Source organism: Hyla sarda (assembly GCF_029499605.1).
Source record: "Hyla sarda isolate aHylSar1 chromosome 1 unlocalized genomic scaffold, aHylSar1.hap1 SUPER_1_unloc_13, whole genome shotgun sequence".
Taxonomy (NCBI): domain Eukaryota; kingdom Metazoa; phylum Chordata; class Amphibia; order Anura; family Hylidae; genus Hyla; species Hyla sarda.
In genome coordinates, this window is record NW_026607574.1 from 397,501 (window position 1) to 416,105 (window position 18,605).

Sequence of the window (18,605 nt, forward strand, 5' to 3'; positions counted from 1 at the left end):
ACCGTGGGTACATCAGGATCAGATTCCCAAGGTTCTGGGGTCACCCCTGAATAAGGCCAATCTATTGGGGACAGCACCTGCCTCACAGGTTTGGGGGACTTTTATCTGGGGCCAAAAAAAACACATAACCTGGAAAGTCTCTCCCAATGATCAGTTTGTGAGGGAGTTTTGTAGCCACAGCCATTTCATGGGTCCACTGGCCGGATGGGGATGCTACAGTCACCAGGGCGGTGGGGTAGTCTCTCAAGTCCCCGTGTATGCACATCCTGTATAGTCTATGCGGAGTACCAACTCCGACCTCACCAGAGTCACCATGCTGCCCGAGTCCAGTTGTGCCTCCACCTCACGCCCTCCCAACTTCACCCTGCACAGGTGTCCCGACTCTCCTGCCTTGGGGATTCCTGCGGCACATAGTCTCTGGGCATACATGGAGGGGCAGTGAGCAAGGTTAACGTCCATAGGTTCTCCCAGGTTAAGACAATTGGCCTAGACATGTCCTGGTTCGTGACAGCCCCAACACAGCAACGGGGCAGGGTTTTTAGGTAATACCTCCCGGGGAACCCTAGGGACTAGTGACATCTTGGGCAAGGATGGGGTCCTCCGGGGTTTAACCGCCTCCTCCCACAGTCTGGTGGTGGCCTTGTACCTTTCCACCAAGTCCACCATGCCCAGGGCATTGCTAGGGGATATCTGGCCAACCCAACTCCGGAGGGGAGTGGGCAAAGTCCTATAAAACATGTTGGCCAGGAAATGGTCAAGCATAGCAGAGGGGGACAGCAGGACCTCTTGCTGTAGCCACTTCTGGAGCCGCTACAACAAGTCATAGTATTGCGGCCGGGCAGGTTCAGCCAGATTATATTCCCACTCCCTCACACGCTGGGCCCAGACCTACACAGTAACCCCCAGTCTTGCGAGTATTTCACCCTTCACCGTGCTGTAGTCTGCCACTTGGTCATCTGGCAAATCAAAGTAGGCCTGCTGGGACTGAGAAGTCAGGAAGGGGGTGATGACCTCAGCCCACTGGTCATGGGGTAGCTTCTCCCTCTCAGCCCACTCTCTCGAACACCGCCAAATAAGCCTCTACATCATTGGCCGCTGTCATCTTTGGCATCGACATCCGTACAGACTTCCGGGCGTCATAGTAGGTCCTTGTCGTTGCTGCGGTCTGCAGCGCCATCATCTGCTGCAACAGTAGCTGGTTGGTCTCATGCAGGTGTGCCATGGCCTGCTGTTGTTGTGCCATGGTCTGCTGGTGTTGCCTGGTGGTCTCCTGCTGGAGTGCCATGGACTGCTGTTGTGCTTGTATCAGCTGTCTAATCGCCTCTTCCATGGTGTTGGATGGGCCCTGAAGTGCAGCAGCAGCTTTCACCCAGGACATACGCTTCTGGCCTTCTAAATGTCCACAGAATTAAATTGCAGTGTCTTTATCATGCAGTTGGCCCTAGCAACACCATCAGCAGCTCCTGTCAACAGCGTACTGCAACTTCAACGCTGGCCTCACTGCATTGCCCGCATCCTCCACCAAATGTGAAGACTCGCTCTTGCAAATAGATGCGGTTGCAGTATTGAGGTAAGGAGACAGCGTTTTTAAATCAAAGTCCAGTGTTTTATTGACACTTCAATAAACAGCAAACACAGTCTTTAATGTAGGATAAAGGAAAACAGCATAACAAAGTTCACCTTCACTCTCTTTGGTGTTTGTTCACACCTGGGGTTTGTGCGGTGTGGCACACAGCAAGGGCTTTTCCTGACCTCCAGAGCAGAGCTCCACACACAGCCTCTCCATGCAGTGTCAGCTGCCAAAAGACAATCCCCCTCACCTGGTGAGGTAGGCTACCTTTTAAAGCCAGGAAAAAGCTGGCCTGGATTGTGGGGAATGACCCCCACCCTACACTTGGTCATTCCCAGTAAAGCCGTCCCATATTGGCCTTCCAGCCACACGACAGCCCTAGTGTCCAGCTGCATCAGCAGACACTAGAGAAAAACTCGGCTTTACTTCACCAAGGACAGGAGCCTTGGTGACACATAGCGTCCATCCACTATGATCCCTTTCACCTTCTCACAATGTGTAATGTACATATAGCTGAGCTGTATGTGTACACAGTAGAGCTGTATATGTGTAATGTACATGTAGCTGAGCTGTATGTGTACACAGTAGAGCTGTATATGTGTAATGTGCATGTAGCTGAGCTGTATGTGTACACAGTAGAGCTGTATATGTGTAATGTACATGTAGCTGAGCTGTATGTGTACACAGTAGAGCTGTATGTGTGTAATGTACATGTAGCTGAGCTGTATGTGTACACAGTAGAGCTGTATATGTGTAATGTACATGTAGCTGGGCTGTATGTGTACACAGTAGTGCTGTATATGTGTAATGTGCATGTAGCTGAGCTGTATGTGTACACAGTAGAGCTGTATATGTGTAATGTACATGTAGCTGAGCTGTATGTGTACACAGTAGAGCTGTATGTGTGTAATGTACATGTAGCTGAGCTGTATGTGTACACAGTAGAGCTGTATATGTGTAATGTGCATGTAGCTGAGCTGTATGTGTACACAGTAGAGCTGTATATGTGTAATGTGCATGTAGCTGAGCTGTATGTATACAGTAGAGCTGTATATGTGTAATGTACATGTAGCTGGGCTGTATGTGTACACAGTAGAGCTGTATATGTGTAATGTACATGTAGCTGAGCTGTATGTGTACACAGTAGAGCTGTATATGTGTAATGTACATGTAGCTGAGCTGTATGTGTACACAGTAGAGCTGTATATGTGTAATGCACATGTAGCTGAGCTGTATGTGTACACAGTAGAGCTGTATATGTGTAATGTGCATGTTGCTGAGCTGTATGTGTACACAGTAGAGCTGTATATGTGTAATGTACATGTAGCTGAGCTGTATGTGTACACAGTAGAGCTGTATATGTGTAATGTACATGTAGCTGAGCTGTATGTGTACACAGTAGAGTTGTATATGTGTAATGTACATGTAGCTGAGCTGTATGTGTACACAGTAGAGCTGTATATGTGTAATGTACATGTAGCTGAGCTGTATGTGTACACAGAAGAGCTGTATATGTGTAATGTGCATGTACCTGAGCTGTATGTGTACACAGTAGAGCTGTATATGTGTAATGTACATGTAGCTGAGCTGTATGTGTACACAGTAGAGCTGTATGTGTGTAATGTACATGTAGCTGAGCTGTATGTGTACACAGTAGAGCTGTATATGTGTAATGTACATGTAGCTGAGCTGTATGTGTACACAGTAGAGCTGTATATGTGTAATGTACATGTAGCTGAGCTGTATGTGTACACAGTAGAGCTGTATATGTGTAATGTACATGTAGCTGAGCTGTATGTGTAATGTACATGTAGCTGAGCTGTATGTGTACACAGTAGAGCTGTATGTGTGTAATGTACATGTAACTGAGCTGTATGTGTACACAGTAGAGCTGTATATGTGTAATGTACATGTAGCTGAGCTGTATGTGTACACAGTAGAGCTGTATATGTGTAATGTGCATGTAGCTGAGCTGTATGTGTACACAGTAGAGCTGTATATGTGTAATGTGCATGTAGCTGAGCTGTATGTGTACACAGTAGAGCTGTATATGTGTAATGTGCATGTAGCTGAGCTGTATATGTGTAATGTGCATGTAGCTGAGCTGTATGTGTACACAGTAGAGCTGTATATGTGTAATGTACATGTAGCTGAGCTGTATGTGTACACAGTAGTGCTGTATATGTGTAATGTGCATGTAGCTGAGCTGTATGTGTACACAGTAGAGCTGTATATGTGTAATGTACATGTAGCTTAGCTGTATGTGTACACAGTAGAGCTGTATATGTGTAATGTACATGTAGCTGAGCTGTATGTGTACACAGTAGAGCTGTATATGTGTAATGTACATGTAGCTGAGCTGTATGTGTACACAGTAGAGCTGTATATGTGTAATGTACATGTAGCTTAGCTGTATGTGTACACAGTAGAGCTGTATATGTGTAATGTGCATGTAGCTGAGCTGTATGTGTACACAGTAGAGCTGTATATGTGTAATGTACATGTAGCTGAGCTGTATGTGTACACAGTAGAGCTGTATATGTGTAATGTGTCCTCAGGTCCATCATGATGTATTTTTGGGACATTTTCTATGGTCCTTCCCATTTCTCAGGTCGCTCCCATCATTTCTATCTATTCCATCCACTATTCCTGTACATCTTATATTTAGCAGTTTGGTCCCTAACATCCCCTGAGTCCTTGATATTGTTGTTTTCTTCTTACTATTTGTCCATCTATCTATTCCCACTATCCTGTGTGACTTCAGGATCTCTATATATATTGTCTCCTCATTAATGGCGTCTTTCTTCCCATATACCTCTCTATACTCCATCACTTCTGTGAGTTTGTGCGGAGCCTCTATCACTATGTGGGAACCATAATTAGGAATTGCAGGAATAGTGGCTGCAGATTGTTCCTATTGTGGAATATTCCTCTACTTGGGATATATGAGAACTACTTAGTATTATTCTCTCTATACCCTAAGGTTCTATTAATAAGGATTTGGGAATAATATATTCTATCTTTTTGTTCTGGCTCTTAATTCTTATATACTGGACCATACTATGAATACTGGATGGAATATTCACCAATGATCATTTGTTACCGATCTTATGTCCTCATTAGTATCTAATTACACGAAATGTATTAACATGATGGTTATTTACTAATAATCTTCAATATTCCTATGTTTTTGTATAATAGTCTATTGTATGTTTTTTGTGTCTGTTCTCCACTCACATTGTATACAGTTCTATGCATATCTCCTCCATCCCTGATTAACTCAAATGGTATTATGAGAGAAACACGTTGGAAGAAGGAGTCAGAGATTTAGTGATACGGTTTTGTGTGAACCATATAGTTATCTCGGAGACCATATAACCACTCAATACTAACTTTCCTATACCCTTCCACACATTATATTAGGTAAGGTAAGTAACGGTTAGGTAGGGATAGCCTCTAGTGGGCGGAGATTAGGGATGGTCACCTGTACCCCTGCCCTCACCCCTATTGATTCTTTATTGATGGCATAATTTCATTCATTGTTACTACTATTTTACATTTGTTGACATTTGATGTATCTGTATTTCCATTTACTGTAAATTCTATATTGTGTATTTTTGTAATATTCTAATGTAGCAGTAAAAGTCACGTTTTATCTTATTGGGCCTCATTGGTATTTTTGCTCCTGTTTATCCTGTATATAAAAGAGGAAAGAACTAGAGAGGCCAAGGAGGAGTGCGGGGGCCACAAAATGGGCCCTATAGAAGGAGGGACTGAGGAGAATTCCATATCCACATGAGGAGGAATATAAAGGGGAGGATGAGAAAAAGAAGAGCGAACGAGCTCTAATAATCCAGACGAAGGAAAAGCTTTATAATAAGTGTGTAAATCCGGAAACACAAAACCGCCGTCTAATGTCTTCAGGGTGAGCGTCTATACGGGACACGTGGTCTCTTCTGAATCATAACAAAATTACTAAATAACCATCGGATAGAAGAAAAATAACAATTCCGTACTATGATAGGGACGGACTGTAAAAATATAAAATATTATTGGTAAATATAAGATTTAAGAACCTTTTTCCTTCCAATCCACGACATATATGGGAATTTACGAGCGTGTAACTGGGTCTTCAATCCGTGTAATAATGGCGCAAAGTGTGAAGTAAAGAGATCTTGTACCAGATGTGATCAGATCTCTAGGGATTTTATACCCCGGGGAGGACAAAGAAAAGGAAAAGAATTACACCGATGTTTACTGAACCCGGGGGACGCTGAGATATTGACGACTTCTCATATAGAAAAATGGATTTTATGATCTGAGACCGAAAATAGACGTCAAGACGGGAAACGCTGGTCTAGGGTTTGTGATAAATAAAAGTATCTGCAGCGTCTTATGTTCAGAAGAGACGATCTTCAAGGGAGACGCGCGGATCCTGTCTGATGCCTTGAATTAAAGTCTCTATAATCATAATGAGAAGGGGGCGGGGACAACACTGACGCGTTACATTCCCTATATACAACGTCAGGGACAATATTACATTTATTATAAGTCCAGTGTGCGGAGATGAATATAAGAATAATAAATCATATAAGAAAGAAAACTTTTATTAAAGGGGTACTCTGGTAGAAAACTTTTTTTTTTAAATCAACTGGTGCCAGAAAGCTCTCCTTGTGAAGAGGGTATGAATACTTTTTGGTGTGTGTGGATCTCTTTTCAGGTTGGCCTAAGGCCTATCCGGGGAGAAATGCCGATGTCCAGAAGTTATTGATAGTGATGGAGGTCGCACTTTACTGGATGAATTATGATGCAGGTAACAGAAGCCCTGGGTATCCAAACAAGTGTTTCCCACCCCCATGACCCTCCGAGTAGTAAGAGAGTAGAATGATGAAAGGGGTACTCCGCCCCTAGCATCTTATCCCCTATCCAAAGCATAGGGGATAAGATGTCGGATCGCCGGTATCTCCGCTGCAGCACCCCGCTATCATTACTGCACAGAGCAAACTCGCTCTGTGCGTAATAACCGTCGATACAGGGGCCGGAGCATCTTGCCGTCATGGCTCCGCCCCCTCGTGATGTCACAGCCCGCCCCCTCAATAGAAGTCTATCCCATAGACTTGAAGGGGGCGAGCCGTGATGTCACAATGCTCCGGCCCCTGTATCGCCCGTCATTACGCACAGATCGAGTTTCCTCTGTGCAGTAATGAAAGCGGGGTGCTGCAGCGGAGATCCCAGGGGTCCCCAGCAGCGGGAGATCCCAGGGGTCCCCAGCAGCGGGACCCCCGCGATCTGACATCTTATCCCCTATCCTTGGGATTGGAGATAAGATGCTAGGGGCAGGGTACCCCTTTAAACAGATTTAAATTACTTCAATTACTTTGCAAGGATAGAATGAACAGAAAAGGTGGTGGAGTCTGTCTGTATGTAAGAAGTGGTATGAAAGTCAGTGTGAACGATGCCATAGTGTGTGATTCTGAGGAGGTGGAATCACTGTGGGTAGAATTACAAAAGGAGGGAAATACTGAAAAAATAATATTTGGTGTAATTTACAGACCCCCTAATATCACTGAAGAGATAGAAGGTCGGCTGTATAAACAAATAGAGAGGGCCGCCCGGGCAGGTACAGTGGTAATAATGGGAGATTTTAACTATCCAGATATAGATTGGGGCCGGGGGTTGGCTAAAACTACAAAGGGGAGAAAATTCCTAAATTTATTGCAGGATAATTTTATGGGCCAGTTTGTGGAGGACCCAACAAGAAGTGATGCCTTGTGGGATCTGATCATTTCCAACAACGCAGAGCTGGTTGGTAATGTAACTGTGCGGGAAAACCTTGGGAATAGCGACCACAATATAGTTACTTTTGACTTAAAATGTAGAAAACAAAGACAGACGGGGAAGGCAAAAACATATAACTTTAAAAAGGCAAACTTCCCTGGGCTGAGGGCTGCACTACAGGACATAGACTGGGGGGAGGTGTTCTCAAATGCTGATGCAGAAGGTAAATGGGACATCTTTAAATCAACTCTAAATAACTATACAGCTAAATATATACCAAAGGGGGAACAAATATAAACGATTAAAACTAAATCCTACATGGCTGACAAATGAGGTTAAAAGAGCAATAAACAACAAAAAAATAGCCTTCAAAAAATACAAATCTGATGGGTCAGCTATAACATTTAAACAGTACAAGGAGCTTAATAAAATCTGTAAAAATGTAATAAAAACAGCAAAAATTCAAAATGAGAGACAGGTGGCCGAAGAAAGCAAAACTAATCCTAAATATTTTTTTAGATATATAAATACAAAAAAACCAAGGACAGAGCATGTAGGACCCCTTAATAATGATAATGGGGAGGTTGTCACGGGCGATCAAGAGAAGGCGGAGCTACTGAATGGGTTCTTTAGTTCTGTATATACTATGGAAAAAGGAGCTGACATTGGCCAGGTCAGTGCTGGTAACACATCATGTACAGGTCAGTGCTGTAACACATCATATAATGTATTGAACTGGCTTAATGTAGAGATGGTACAAGGTAAGTTAAGTAAAGTAAATGTAAGCAAATCTCCAGGGCCGGATGGACTACACCCAAGAGTTCTTAGAGAGGTAAGTTCAGTAATATCTGTACCCTTGTTCATGATATTTAGAGATTCTCTGGTGTCTGGTATTGTGCCAAGGGACTGGCGCAAGGCTAATGTGGTACCAATCTTCAAGAAGGGCTCTAGGTCTTCGCCAGGCAATTATAGACCGGTAAGTCTAACGTGCATTGTGGGTAAATTGTTTGAAGGACTTATAAGGGATTACATACAGGAATACATAGGGGATAATTGTATTATAAGTGATAGCCAGCATGGGTTTACTAAGGATAGAAGTTGTCAAACCAATCTAATCTGCTTTTATGAAGAGGTGAGTAGAAGCCTTGACAGAGGAATGGCTGTGGATATAGTGTTTCTGGATTTTGCCAAAGCGTTTGATACTGTCCCTCACAGACATCTGACAGGTAAGTTAAGGTCCTTGGGCTTGGAAACTTTAGTTTGTAACTGGAGTGAACACTGGCTCATGGATCGTACCCAGAGAGTGGTGGTCAATGATTCGTACTCTGATTGGTCCCCGGTTATTAGTGGTGACCCCAAGGTTCAGTACTGGGCCCGCTGCTGTTTAATTTATTTATCAATGATATAGAGGATGGTATTAACAGCTCTGTTTCTATCTTTGCAGATGACACCAAGCTTTGTAGCACGGTACAGTCTATAGAGGATGTGCATATAGTGGGGGGGCTGTGTATATAGAGAGGGGGTACAGTCTATAGAGGATGTGCATAAGTTACAAGATGACTTGGATAGACTAAGTGTCTGGGCATCCACTTGGCAAATGAGGTTCAATGTGGATAAATGTAAAGTTATGCATCTGGGTACTAATAACCTGCATGCGTCGTATGTCTTAGGGGGGATTAAACTGTCAGAGTCACTGGTAGAGAAGGATCTGGGTGTACTTGTAGATCACAGACTACAGAATAGCACAATGTCAGGCTGCTGCTTCCAAAGCCGGCAGGATATTGTCATGTATAAAAAGAGGCATGGACTCAAGGGGCAGGGACATAATACTCCCCCTTTATAAAGCATTGGTACGGCCTCACCTGGAATATGCTGTTCAGTTTTGGTCACCTGTCCATAAAAGGGACACTGCGGAGTTGGAAAGGGTGCAGAGACGCGCGACTAAACTAATATGGGGCATGGAACATCTTAGCTATGAGGAGCGATTAAAGGAGTTACAATTGTTTAGTCTTGAGAAGAGACGTATAAGGGGGGATATGATAAACGTATATAAGTATATAAATGGCCCATACAAAAAATATGGAGAAAAACTGTTCCAGGTTAAACCCCCCCAAAGGACGAGGGGGCACTCCCTCCGTCTGGAGAAGAAAAGGTTTAGTCTAAAGGGGCGGCACGCCTTCTTTACCGTGAGGACTGTGAATTTATGGAACGGTCTACCTCAGGAACTGGTCACAGCAGGAACAATTAACAGCTCTAAAGCAGGATTAGATACATTCCTGGAACAAAATAACATTAATGCTTATGCAGAATTATAAAACTACATCCCTTTCCCTTATCCCCTTACATCCTTCCCTTCAATCCCCTGGTTGGACTTGATGGACGTATGTCTTTTTTCAACCATACTAACTATGTAACTATGTAACTATGTAATTAAAAAATCTTAATCCTTCCAGTACTTATTAGCTGCTGAATACTACAGAGGAAATTCTTTACTTTTTGGAACACAGTGCTCTCTGCTGACATTTCTGTATTTTAGGAAATGTGCAGAGCAGCATATGTTTGCTATGGGGATTTCCCGCTTTTTGAGCATGAAAGCAGCTTCTCTTATGTGTGAGTTCTTTGATGCTAAAGAAGAGTTGATTTCCAAGTAAAACATTTCCCACATTCTGAACATGAAAATGGCTTCTCCCCTGAGTGAGCTATTTTATGTTTAACAAGATGTGATTTCTTAATAAAACATTTCAAGCATTCTGAATATGAAAACGGCTTCTCTCCTGTGTGAGTTATTTTATGTTGAACAAGATGCGATTTCTTAGTAAAACATTTCCCGCATTCTGAGCATGAAAGCAGCTTCTCTCCTGTGTGAGTTCTTTGATGTTGAACAAGAATTGATTTCTCAGTAAAACATTTCCCGCATTCTGAACATAAAAATGGCTTCTCTCCTGTGTGAGTTCTTTGATGTCTAAGAACACTTGATTTTTTAGTAAAACATTTTCCACATTCTGAACATGAAAATGGCTTCTCCCCTGTGTGAGTTCTTTTATGTTTAACAAGATGTGTGTTCTTAGTAAAACATTTCCCACATTCTGAGCATGAATATGGTTTCTTTCCTGAATGAGCTCGTTGATGTCCAACACCCCTTCTGTGACCTTTATTTTGCTGAACATCCTGTGATGACTGAGAAGACAGGACCTGTATATAAGGATGAGATGACAGATCTTGGCTGTGAAGGGCTGAGGGTGTATCTGGGATAATGGAATGTTCTTCATATGTATCTTGTGTGATATCATCATCTGCTTTATAATCTGAAGATATAAGATTCTCCTCTGATCTCCTGCTACAAGAATCTGTCAAGAATAAAACAGATTTTATTTTTGAGTATTAACCCCTAACAACCCAGATAATTTAAGCTTTTGCGTTTTCATTTTACTCCTCTCCTAGGAGCCATTTATTTATTTGCGGGACCGATCTTTCTTTGTTATGACATCTTTCATTCAGTGTGTGGTAAAATTATTTTTCAGGTCAATGTAATCACAACGATATCCGAATTGCATAGTTTTCTTTATGCTTTAAAGGGGTACTCCGGCCCTAAGACATCTTATGGATAGGGGATAAGATGTCTGACCATGGGGGTCCCGCAATCTTGCATTCGGCACCCACCTCTTTCAGTTGCACGCCGCGCTGCCAGCTCACAAACTGCCAGGTGCCGACCACGGGGCCTGAGTATCGTGATGTCACGACTCCACCCATGTGTTACGTCACCCCCGCTATGCAAGACTATGGGAGGGGGCGTGACATCATAAGATATCTTAGGGCTGGAGTACCCCTTTAATGCTTTTTCATAACAATAACAAACAGTATAAAAATTTTAAAAAATAAAATAAAAAATATTGGGGAAAGGGTTTAGTCATTGGATTGCTCATACAAATTAATGCAGCACATAAGTACTGCACTGACCTATTAGATCCGACCATAGACAGACTGTATCAATAGCAGAGTCCCGGCAGTGACAAAGGCTTCGGGCCGACATAATAATGGATCAGATCCCTGTGATCGCTTCACAAAAAGCCAATCCGGAACATTGCTCCCCCAATGACGCTTACGAAGGCTTTGACAGCAGCATCTAAGTGGTTAATAGCCAGCATCAGAGATTGCTCTGTGTCAGCTATTAGCAGCGGCCCTCAGTTACTGAATGCAGCCAAGAGCCACCAGGTATAGAGGGGGCTCGAATCCCGAGACCTTCCCATTCACCCTTAAAAGGGTTCTCCGCTGCCCCCAGCGTTTGGAACATTTTGTTCCGAATGCTTGGAGCAGACGACGAGGGTGGTAACTTCATGACCACGCCCTTGTGATGTCACACCACACCCCCTCAATGCAAGTCTATGGGAGGGGGTGTAGGGGACTATAACATGTAAGCTTTAGATTGCATACACTGATCAATGCTTCTCCATAGGAGAACATTTATCAGTGTTATGGGTGTTCCATTGCTTCAGCCTAGCATAGCTAACTGCAAGATTGGAGAACTGATCGTATGGCAGGTAGCAAGGTAAGAGACCTCCCGTCATCGTCTCAGCTGATTGGGATTCCTTGGATTCACCGCGGCAGCCGTGATCAGCCCACTGAGCTAGCTGGGAATAGGATTTACCGCTTTCAGACTCGGCGATCAACTACTTAAGAGTTATTGCCAGACATAATGTCTGGCATTAGCCATGGGTCCCGGTTGCTGACAGCTTCATACAGCTGGGTCTGCAGTGGATGTAAATTTATACATCTATTTGCGGGAAGGGGTTACATTTCAGAATCTGATATCTGATGATGTTATCCTGTAGTTCAGAGTAAGTCATTGAAAAACAAACAAAAAACAAACAACCATGTAAATTGGGTATAGTAGTAATTGTGCTGACGCAAAGAATCAACCAGAGTGGATGTTACAATCAGGAACAACAGAAACGTGCTTTGAGATCAGACTGCCTCTGCCCTTACGTGGTCTCTGTTGCACTTAAATAGCCAGGACCCAGCATGGAAGGGGCTGGCTGATTACAGGTAGCCAGGGAAACATGGAGCTATCATTAATATCAGCCAAGGTTTTGCTGTAAATGTGCTATGCCTTTCTTTTACTTTCGTTGTATTCCTACCGCTCTGCCCACCCAAGATCTGGCAGGACCTCAGGTGCAAGTGTTTCCTGAATAGGTTTGGCATGATCCGAGCAAAGGTCCCAACTTGCCACAATAAAGACACATCCCCTCCCTCCTACTATAAACCCTCTCTGCTGCCAGAAGGGGGGTGGTCCTGAGTTGCATTGGTTCGATGCCTTCAAACATTTTAGAACCAGGAGGCATGGGAGGTGAGGGAGGCATGGGAGGTGAGGGAGACATGGGAGGGCATGAATATTGAGGTGACGATCTGACAGGAGGCCTCCACAAGCGGTCCCCAAATTGGTTCTGAACCTACTGTCAATTAAGAAGGTGAAAGACAAAACCTCCTTGAGATCTCTGACCACAATCTTATATCGGAGAGTCCACGAGAGAACGTGACCACCAGCGCTTCCTTATCTCAGCACACTTCTGCTGCTAGAATACAGGACTCAATTGAATTCTTGGCCACAGTTCTTGTCCCCTGTTACATGGACATGAGCTGCTCTGCCGCAGAGGGAGAACGGACAGGGAGATGAAATGTCTCTGTAGTCGTAGATAATACGTTTATCAGTCTCCAAAGAGGATTCCCTTGGGATAGAGCGTTATCAGTAAGGAGGGAGATCAGGAATCCTACCTTACTTCTATCATTAGGACAGGACTGCGGGACCATTTCCAGATAAATGCCCACTTGGTTCAGGGAGCCTCTACATTCATTAGGATCGCCCCCATAATGCTGGGGAAGCGGGGCAGATCCAGTAAACCCACAGGAGGCAATGGCTTCTATGGCAGCAGAAATAGTTGCCGGAGCAGGAGGGTAGGTGGCTGCCGGTTGAGGCACAGGAGGCTCTAGGTGAGACGTACGATTCTAAAGCGTCTGCATTACAAGTGCCAATTGCTCAATCCTCTGATCCTGCAGATCCATTATAGTGAAAATGTTTGGTGCTGGTGGATTGTCTGCATCATCCGGATTCATGGCCCTTGTGTAATGTCAGGAACCACAAAACCAGATGGAGATGATCAGAACAAATCACCTTTATTATACTAACGGAAAATACAAAAATAACAAACAACAGAAGAATCCAGGGACCTGGTCAGATACACAGAAAGGGATCAGGAGCTAAAGTAGGTGATAAGGAAAAGCCCAAGTCAGGAGAATGGAAAGAAGTGTAGTCAGAAGTCAGGACCAGGATCAGGAACCAGAGTGGATGTAGGACAGACCAGAGTCATCACAATAAGGAACAACAGGATCATACAGGAGATCAGAGACCACACAAGGGCCGAGCCTCACAGAACTGAAAGAGACTAAATAGCCAGGGCTCAGCAGGGAAGAGGCTGGTTAATTAGATGGTAAACAGGGAAATGCGGTGCTGCTTGTTAATAACAGCTGAGGTGTTCTTGTCTGCTGAGAAACAAGTAATGGAGTGGGGGAAGGGAGAGAATCCTAGTAATGTCACTACATCCATCCTCCAAAGACTCTTCTGTTATCTGGTATATGTCTCCATTTATCTGGTATATGTCCCCATGTTGTGTATTGTGTTATCTGGTATATGTCTCCATGTTGTGTATTGTGTTATCTGGTATATGTCCCCATGTTGTGTATTGTGTTATCTGGTATATGTCTCCATGTTGTGTGTTGTGTTATCTGGTATATGTCTCCATGTTGTGTATCATGTTATCTGGTATATATCTCCATGTTGAGTATTGTGTTATCTGGTATATGTCTCCATGTTGTGTATTGTGTTATCTGGTATATGTCTCCATGTTGTGTATTGTGTTATCTGGTATATGTCTCCATGTTGTGTATTGTGTTATCTGGTATATATGTCTCCATGTTGTGTATCGTGTTATCTGGTATATGTCTCCATGTTGTGTACTGTGTTATCTGATATATGTCTCCATGTTGTGTATTGTATTATCTGGTATCTGTCTCCATGTTGTGTATTGTGTTATCTGGTATATGTCTCCATGTTGTGTATTCTGTTATCTGGTATATGTCTCCATGTTGTGTATTATGTTATCTGGTATATGTCTCCATGTTGTGTATTGTGTTATCTGGTATATGTCTCCATGTTGTGTATTGTGTTATCTGGTATATGTCTCCATGTTATGTATTGTGTTATCTGATATATGTCTCCATGTTGTGTATTGTGTTATCTGGTATATGTCTCCATGTTGTGTATTGTGTTATCTGGTATATGTCTCCATGTTGTGTATTGTGTTATCTGGTATATGTCTCCATGTTGTGTATTGTGTTATCTGGTACATGTCTCCATATTGTGTATTGTGTTATCTGGTATATGTCTCCATGTTGTGTATTGTGTTATCTGGTATATGTCTCCATGTTGTGTATTGTGTTATCTGGTATATGTCTCCATGTTGTGTATTGTGTTATCTGATATATGTCTCCATGTTGTGTATTGTGTTATCTGGTATATGTCCCCATGTTGTGTATTGTGTTATCTGGTATATGTCTCCATGTTGTGTATTATGTTATCTGGTATATGTCTCCATGTTGTGTATTGTGTTATCTGGTATATGTCCCCATGTTGTGTATTGTGTTATCCGGTATATGTCTCCATGTTGTGTATTGTGTTATCTGGTATATGTCTCCATGTTGTGTATAGTGTTATCTGGTATATGTCTCCATGTTGTGTATTGTGTTATCTGGTATATGTCTCCATGTTGTGTATTGTGTTATCTTGTATAGGTCTCCATCATTGCTCGGTAAAGTTTCTGTCCATACAGAGGCAGGGTGTGTGTCCTCTCTTCTCCTCACTGTGATGACTCCTCCCCCTCCCTCACTCTCCTCTGACTCACAGAGGGCCCTGGACCTGACTGCAGCCCTGTCAATCACTCATGGTGTCCATGACATGTCGATGACCACTGGACACTGCAGGACTGGTATGTGTCCCAGGAGGCAGGGGGACCCCTAGTGGACAGTTTTTTAAATGGATTTTTAAGTATGAAATACTGAAAATGTTTTGATGAAAGCAATTGCAAAACATATTGGGGGAGATTTATCAAAACCTGTCCAGTGGAAAAGTTGCTGGATTGCCCATAGAAACCAATCAGATCGCTTCTTTCATTGTTCAAAGGCCCTTTCTAAACTGAAAGAAGTGATCTGATTGGTTGCTATGGGCAACTCATCAACTTTTCCTCTGGACAGGTTTTGATAAATCTTCCCCATTGTTTATGCATGCTGTATAACATCTCAAAAGTTATTGTATCTGACAGTGCCCATTTAAGAAATCGGCCTCGTACACATTGGTATATTTCTTGTCCATATTCCAGCTGTAGTATCACATTAGTTTGCATTTTGGCTGAATAGAAGAATATACAGCAAGAGACAGAACAGAGAGATTAAATAATTCTACACAATTATTACAGCAGAAGAATCTGTGACTCTTCTCTATATTTAGTGGTTACTACTCACCTGGGCGATTACCTGTAGAAATGTCCTCCTTATACTGCTCATCACCGCTCACATCTGTCTCTCCTTCTTCCTTTATGTCTGTAGCATTAATATAGATCAGATCTTTTCCTGTAGGAATGTGCTCCTTATACTGCTCATCACTGCTCACATCTGTCTCTTCTTCTTTCTTTATGTCTGTAGCATTAATATAGATCAGATCAATCCCTGTAGGAATGTCCTCCTTATACTGCTCATCACCGCTCACATCTGTCTCTTCTTCTTCTTCCTTTTTGTCTGTAGTATTAATATAGATCAGATCTTTCCCTGTAGTAATAACCTCCATATTCTGCTCATCAAGAGGACGGGGACACCTCTCTGGTGCTGTTCTCTTACTGGATCTGACTGTAGGGAACACATACAGAGACTGAATTCATTCTTTACATACAAATAATGAGAGGACGTGTGTATATAGTCATGTCTATTACCTGGTGATGTGAGGGGCTGCTGATCCTCCATCATGACCTGATCCTTGTACTGATCCTTGTGTCCTTCTACATACTCCCACTCCTCCATGGAGAAATAGACCGCCACGTCCTGACACCTTATAGGAACCTGACACATAATGATACATTCATCACCCCGACCCCTCCAGTGGTGTTACTGTATAATGTCCCAGCATTCCCAGCAGTGTCACCTCTCCAGTCATCACCAGACCCCTCCATTACTGTATAATGTCCCAGCAGTGTCACCTCTTCAGTCATCACCAGACCCCTCCATTACTGTATGTCCCAGCAGTGTCACCTCTCCAGTCATCACCAGACCCCTCCATTACTGTATAATGTCCCAGCAGTATCACCTCTCCAGTCATCACCAGACCCCTCCATTACTGTATAATGTCCCAGCAGTGTCACCTTTCCAGTCATCATCAGACCCCTCCATTACTGTATAATGTCCCAGCAGTGTCACCTCTCCAGTCATCACCAGACCCCTCCATTACTGTATAATGTCCCAGCAGTGTCACCTCTCCAGTCATCACCAGACCCCTCCATTACTGTATAATGTCCCAGCAGTGTCACCTCTCCAGTCATCACCAGACCCCCCCATTACTGTATAATGTCCCAGCAGTGTCACCTCTCCAGTCATCACCAGACCCCTCCATTACTGTATAATGTCCCAGCATTCCCAGCAGTGTCACCTCTCCAGTCATCACCAGACCCCTCCATTACTGTATAATGTCCCAGCAGAGTCACCTCTCCAGTCATCACCAGACCCCTCCATTACTGTATAATGTCCCAGCAGGGTCACCTCTCCAGTCAGCAGCTCCATCATCTTGTTGATGAGTTCTCGGATCTTTTGTTCATCCATTTCCTCATGTATCATGGAGTGAGGTGGGGGCCCCGGGATTGGGCTCAGGGTTCTTCCCCATTCTTCACACACAGGGGCCCGACAGCGCCCACTAGAGGACTTCTTCACTACTGTGTAATCCTGTGTATGGAGAGACACATTAATATCACTACATACATTCCCAGAATCCCTCACCTCTCCAGTCATATCCATCTGTTATTACATAGATAAGAATGAGGTCATGTGACATCACTCCCAGAATCCCTCACCTCTCCAGTCATATCCATCTGTTATTACATAGATAAGAATGAGGTCATGTGACATCACTCCCAGAATCGCTCACCTCTCCAGTCATATCCATCTGTTATTACATAGATAAGAATGAGGTCATGTGACATCACTCCCAGAATCCCTCACCTCTCCAGTCATATCCATCTGTTATTACATAGATAAGAATGAGGTCATGTGACTTCACTCCCAGAATCCCTCACCTCTCCAGTCATATCCATCTGTTATTACATAGATAAGAATGAGGTCATGTGACATCACTCCCAGAATCCCTCACCTCTCCAGTCATATCCATCTGTTATTACATAGATAAGAATGAGGTCATGTGACATCACTCCCAGAATCCCTCACCTCTCCAGTCATATCCATCTGTTATTACATAGATAAGAATGAGGTCATGTGACATCACTCCCAGAATCCCTCACCTCTCCAGTCATATCCATCTGTTATTACACAGATAAGAATGAGGTCATGTGACATCACTCCCAGAATCCCTCACCTCTCCAGTCATATCCATCTGTTATTACATAGATAAGAATGAGGTCATGTGACATCACTCCCAGAATCCCTCACCTCTCCAGTCATATCCATCTGTTATTACATAGATAAGAATGAAGTCATGTGACATCACTCCCAGAATCGCTCACCTCTCCAGTCATATCCATCTGTTATTACATAGATAAGAATGAGGTCATGTGACATCACTCCCAGAATCCCTCACCTCTCCAGTCATATCCATCTGTTATTACATAGATAAGAATGAGGTCATGTGACATCACTCCCAGAATCCCTCACCTCTCCAGTCATATCCATCTGTTATTACATAGATAAGAATGAGGTCATGTGACATCACTCCCAGAATCCCTCACCTCTCCAGTCATATCCATCTGTTATTATATAGATAAGAATGAGGTCATGTGACATCACTCCCAGAATCCCTCACCTCTCCATTCATATTCATCTGTTATTACATAGATAAGAATAAGGTTATGTGACATCACTCACAGAATCCCTCACCTCTCCAGTCATATCCATCTGTTATTACATAGATAACAATGAGGTCATGTGACATCACTCC

At 43.3% G+C, this 18,605-nt stretch overlaps 1 protein-coding gene across 1 annotated transcript in view; it reads right to left on the minus strand.

Moving 5' to 3' along the window:
* Window positions 1-17,288, minus strand: part of LOC130297979 (oocyte zinc finger protein XlCOF7.1-like) — a 137,051-nt gene extending 119,763 nt beyond the window's left edge. The window contains 3 exon segments of the mRNA XM_056550854.1: window positions 15,917-16,297; window positions 16,381-16,507; window positions 17,201-17,288. Coding sequence (XP_056406829.1) covers window positions 15,917-16,297; window positions 16,381-16,507; window positions 17,201-17,275 — 583 coding nt within the window. The 5' untranslated portion in view covers window positions 17,276-17,288.
* Window positions 17,289-18,605: the final 1,317 nt, after the last annotated feature.